This window comes from Teleopsis dalmanni, chromosome 1 (genome assembly GCF_002237135.1).
Source record: "Teleopsis dalmanni isolate 2A chromosome 1, ASM223713v2, whole genome shotgun sequence".
Classification (NCBI taxonomy): domain Eukaryota; kingdom Metazoa; phylum Arthropoda; class Insecta; order Diptera; family Diopsidae; genus Teleopsis; species Teleopsis dalmanni.
In genome coordinates, this window is record NC_051846.1 from 172,384,291 (window position 1) to 172,389,689 (window position 5,399).

At 24.1% G+C, this 5,399-nt stretch overlaps 3 protein-coding genes across 3 annotated transcripts in view; 1 reads left to right on the plus strand and 2 right to left on the minus strand.

The window, feature by feature from the left end:
- Positions 1-44, minus strand: part of LOC119666718 (methylenetetrahydrofolate reductase-like) — a 4,520-nt gene extending 4,476 nt beyond the window's left edge. The window contains exon 1 of the mRNA XM_038076001.1: positions 41-44. Within this exon, the coding sequence (XP_037931929.1) occupies positions 41-44 (4 nt within the window). The remainder of the gene's footprint in view (positions 1-40) is intronic.
- A 142-nt stretch (positions 45-186) lies between these two features.
- On the plus strand, positions 187-729 carry LOC119666719 (TNF receptor-associated factor 4-like; the record flags this gene model as incomplete). The annotated part of the gene is made up of 2 exons (XM_038076002.1): positions 187-309; positions 401-729. Coding segments are annotated over 2 exons (432 nt in total), but the record flags the coding sequence as incomplete, so codon positions are not given.
- A 608-nt stretch (positions 730-1,337) lies between these two features.
- LOC119670172 (annexin B11) lies at positions 1,338-4,193 on the minus strand. Its single transcript, XM_038080331.1, has 6 exons — positions 4,052-4,193; positions 3,452-3,692; positions 3,017-3,246; positions 2,742-2,951; positions 1,702-1,770; positions 1,338-1,637 (listed from the first exon to the last, which is right to left on the minus strand). The coding sequence occupies exons 1-6, from the start codon at positions 4,121-4,123 to the stop codon at positions 1,572-1,574; spliced, it is 888 nt and encodes a 295-aa protein (XP_037936259.1). The 5' UTR covers positions 4,124-4,193; the 3' UTR covers positions 1,338-1,571.
- Positions 4,194-5,399: the final 1,206 nt, after the last annotated feature.

A 5,399-nucleotide genomic window follows, 5' to 3' on the forward strand; every position in this document is an offset into this window, starting at 1 on the left:
TATTATACACATACATTACTTAATACATTTTATATTATACACATTATTTAATATATATATTATTATTACGTTATTATATATTTATACATTATTTAATACATATATTAGACTATTTTTTATATATTTGTTTAATATGTATTATTTTTTATATTTTATTTAATGTACAATTAATTATATTTTTAATCGTTTGTAGGTCATTTGATTTGGCGTATTAAGGATTATTCCAAAAAATTGGAGGAAGCAAAACAATATGACACAATACTACATAGTGCCATGTTTTCCAATAAACCATATGGTTATGCATTACGTGTAAGTTTTATTATGTATTACTATAAGAATTATTATATACTACACTTTATATATTTTTATTTATAACAAACTTTTCAATTATTTTAATAAGTTGGATATACATCTTAATGGTAAAGGAACTTGGAAAGGTCGTAATATGATTGCTTGTTTAAATGTGATTGCTGGTGAATTTGATCCACTTCTTACATGGCCTTGTCGTCTGCAGGCTGATGTAGTTATACGTGATCAAAACTATAATCAGGCAGAACAGCAGGACTATGTCAAAACCATACAAGTGCGCAAGAAAAACGACGAATATTTCTTAACAAATCAATATTTTCATATTCCACATAAAGTAATTGCAAGTCGTAATTACTTGCGAAATGATTGCTTATTTGTGGAAGTTAGAGTGCTAAAATGACAATTTCATATATAACACAATTTTACTATAAAAGAAGATAAATTAATTCAATATATGTAAACTTTTAAAACAAAAATCAATTTTCCAGTTTTCATTGTTTTTTTTATTGTAAGGAAATATTTAATTAATATAAATGCCATTTTATAGTAACTTTATACTTTATTTTAAGATTTAAATAAGTATGTACTTTTTATATGTATGAAATTATTAAACTTAGATGGATACAAATATTTTAAATTACTAAAATAATTATAAAAATTTTGTGATTAAAAAAAATATTTTTTAAAATTTATAAATTTTTAATAAAAAAACTGCAAGCTTCACATATTTAAAAGACAAACTTATAGCATTTTAAGCAATATTACAATTTAAAAAAAAATAATAATATTTGAAAATTAAAATTTTAAAGCAAAACAATCAGTATGAATAAATACAATTTAATTTAATTTTTTTCTTTGTTTGAGATTAATTGACCAGTAGCTTAATTTTGCTAAATCGTTTAATATATGAACATTTCAGTGAATAATATATATATATTGATAATATGTTTTTAAAACAATTTTTAATATAATGAAATATTTTTGTAAAAAATTCTATAATAAATTATTTTAAGCCAAAGCACGTTATAGTTATAGTTATTTGATTTTTAAATATACAATGAAAATATTTTTATATATCCTGTACAAACTTTTATATTACGTTTTGAATATTATGGTAATGAAATTATGTTTATATGTAACTTAGGACATTAATTCAATTATAATTTTAAATATTCGAAAATATTACTTAGATTTAATATAATATATGTAAAAAAGTTAGTAGAGATTTTGGCCCATTGTGAATTTATGTAGCTGGAGATTATTTATGAAGAACGTTGTTCACCGACTAAAGCATACAAAGCGTGCTTGTAATGTCCAGAGGTATCACCCTGAAAATAATAACATAAGATTTAAACATTTATTTATTTATTCATATATTTTTTCTTTATATACCTTAATCCAGCTCTTCAAGCTTTTGCCGTACATACGTTCGAATGTAGTTTTTATATCGGCCAAATCGATCTGAAAAATAGTTTTTTGTGAATTAAATTTTAGAACATAAATTTGTTACAAAGAATTCACTTAAAAATTATTTCTAAAAAATATAAAAGTGATCTATATATATATATCTATATATATGTCTATACATATATCTATTTATATATGTATATAATATGCACCAATAAAGTGCTGCTGATAATATAAGGGGCTCATATTAAATTATTTCAATGCAAATTTTATTTAAGATTTGTAGAGTCCATGTTTATAAAAACTGTAGTAGAGAAAGACTAAGAATGCATTAGAAAAGCGCAAGGTTTATTATATATTCGGATAATCAGACAGCTATCGAGTGTTTCAACCCTAAATCCAAGTTAGACTGAAGTAGCAAAAACTTTATAATGAATTTTATATGAAGATCCCAACATAGGGTTTTTGGTTAGATATTGTTAAATAAATATTAAATAGATAACATATAGATATATCATATTTTGTTTTTTAGAAATACATTTACAATATTCGCAGCGAAGTCATTTTTTTAACCAATGTTGGGAATTGGGTTTTTGGATAGATATTGTTAAATAAATATTAAATAGATAGCATATAGATATATCATATTTTGTTTTTTAGAAATACATTTACAATATTCGCAGTAAAATCATTTTTTAAGTATTAATAAGGTATTAATAATAATTAATAAGCTCTCTGTATTTGAACGAAAACTCTTCCTGAAAAGGTAAAAGTTCACTAATGATATTTCTTAACTCAAAGAAATAATAAAAATAATAAAATAATAAAAAATAATAAAAAACTAGAACTGAACACTGATCAACATTTGAAAAAGTTGCTAGTTCCAGTCAATTATAAATGTAATTATTTATTTAAAATATATACATATAAAAGCAATTAAAAGGATCCAAAATATGGATACATATAGCCTATTGCGTATATATCTGCACAAGCCTATTACAGAATAAATATGTGGTGTGTCTTACCTCACTACGTGTTATTATAACGCGTATCAATTGTTTATCATTTGTGCCAATACCAGCCATACTCTTGTGTAAACGAGATGCAAAATATTCGGTTTTATTATTAACGCATCTATAGATGGCGATTAAACCTTCCATAATATCACCGGAAAATTCTTTTTTAATAGCTTTTTCCAGTGTATGTCCTGTCATACGTTCATATTCTTGGAATATCTGAAAACAATTAAAATTTTAATATAAAAATAATATTATTAATTAATATAATAAAATATATTTACCAGACGCAATTGTTGATAATTACGTTGGCACAAAATCATATTAAACATGCTTTCATCAGTGCCTACACGTAATTCACCAGCTTTTAGTAATTCTCTAGCATCATTTTGTGCAGTTCCTGCGTCAGTGTGTCCACTTTCATCACGTGCTGCTGTACAGAGTGAAATCAAAAGACGTTTAAAATTGCCAGATGTCTCGGATTTTAGTTCAGATTCCAAGTGAGCACCATACACTGAAAAATATAGACAGTTATTAATAAGAAGTTTATATTACTTTAATTTTAAATATAAGGTGTATTCACGATCTTGAGTAATGAACAGAGTAACCGAGTAAATGCATTACTTCTTTGATCTGTTGAAACGTTCAACAGTGCCATCGATTACCGAGGTCGTTATTCAAGATCGTGGTTGCCGTGTTTTTATAGTAGGAGAACTTACAACGTAAATATTGATTTTTAATAGTGTGTATTTCCATATTAGATAGTGTACATAAGATTTCTATAAGCACATCTTCATCAGTACCAATGCCAGCCATTGCATCATTCAATTCAGCACAATAGTAGTCCACAATGGGACGTAAGAGGCCAACAAGTAACTTCTCGAAATTACCACTTGTTTCTGATTTAATATCCTCGATCAGATCTTTACCAAAATGAGTTTTATATTGACGTTGTATTTCCTATAAAAAAAGAAAATATTTAATTAAAAATGTTTGATATAATGGTCACTCTAAAAGAGCTTAAATAAAGTTATTTATACGATTGAAGCTTTTGATATTTATAAAAATTAAAAAGCTTGTCGCGGCTAAATAAACTATGTCTAAATGTGTATAAAATGACAAATTTTATTACCTATTAAAATACTTTCAAAAATTTTTGTAATAATTCAAGAAGTTTCTCAAAATTTCACATTAACACGGGGAGCATTTATAAGATTGAAGGAAATGACAGAATTTAAGACTTAGGTATATAAAAATTTAAATCTTTAATCTACCTTACTAGCTAAATATTATGTTAGTAAATATCACTTTCATCTTACCTGTCGTTGTTCATTTGTTCGGCGACAAATAATATTGATGAGTGCATCTTCATCAGTTCCAAAACCTTTCATTGCCTTACGCAAATCATGAGCATCTTTAACGGAATCAAAACTTTGAGGTGGAAAAATAGTTGGAGTGCCCTAAAATATTTATAATAAAATGTTTTAGAAATTAATTCAAATATATAAACATATTTTATTAACAGATATATAATTATTATATTTATATATAAATTATTATATGTATTTATTAATATAATTATTATAGAAATAAGATATATCTTTATTAAAAAAAATAAATAAAAACTGATACATAAATAAAGAAGTAAGTTTAACAAAAACATTTGAAATAGTTAATATATATAGCTGTGGTTTATGCGTTCGTTTTTAAAATAACACAGTAAACATAATTCTTGTTACCTAATAAACCGCAAAACTTGATAAAACTCTAAATCGTGTTTAAACATGAGTCTACTGTTAAAATTTGACACAATTGTTGACACTTTGATGTCAAAAAATTATATTTTGGATATTTTGAAGTAGACTTTTGGTTAAATTGGGAAGATCTAATATATACAAAAATAATGCGTATTTGTCATTATTCAAATGCAATCTGCAAAATTTTCTTTGTGCTCAAAACTTCAGAAGTAAATAAACTTCAGCTTCTAAAGTTTTATCACTGTCACGGCCTCATCTCCATATCATAGTTACAAAGCCATGCACTCAGTATATTTCGGTTAATGACAATACCTGGACCACAGTGGTGGTGGTAGTGTCATTGAACAATATACTGCTTTGGTATGGTTATGAGGTAGCAACAGTGACTAAGCTCCAGAAGCTGGAGTTTTCAACAAAGAAAAATATGTGAAAAATATGTAGATAGTCAAGTCCAAGATTAACTTGATAAAAAAATTAAAAATGTTTGGATTTAAAAATTTGATTGCTATTATTCTGTGTTCTATTCGAAATAGATATGTTGTCATAGGATATAAAGATTTTAGTAATAAAATTAATTTTATAGTAAAAAAAAGTAAAGGTAATAAGGTTTTAAGAAATAGCATAAATGCATCCAAAGATATTATTTCAGTTATCATATTACTAAATTATTATACTTTTTAATTAAATTTATTATTATATTTAAAATAAAAAATTAGAAATTATTGTATATTTATATAATATTTCAAATATATATTAATAAAAATAAAATAAGTACATTGTTAAAAATTAATAAAATACAGTAAGTAATATCATAAAAATCACAAAAATAATATTAAATAAAATATTTTTTTTAAAAGATTAAAAATATAATAGAATATTAAAAAATATATTAGAATTTAATTTAAATATA

Bases quoted from the DNA above. Each gene is read 5' to 3' on its own strand.
- LOC119670172 (XM_038080331.1), bottom strand. From the start codon at position 4,123: ATGAAAGGTTTTGGAACTGATGAAGATGCACTCATCAATATTATTTGT. The intron at 3,247-3,451 runs GTAAGTTCTCCT...TATATTTTTCAG, and splicing joins TAAAAATCAATATTTACGTT to TGTATGGTGCTCACTTGGAA. The intron at 1,638-1,701 runs GTATATAAAGAA...TATTATTTTCAG, and splicing joins GCTTGAAGAGCTGGATTAAG to GGTGATACCTCTGGACATTA.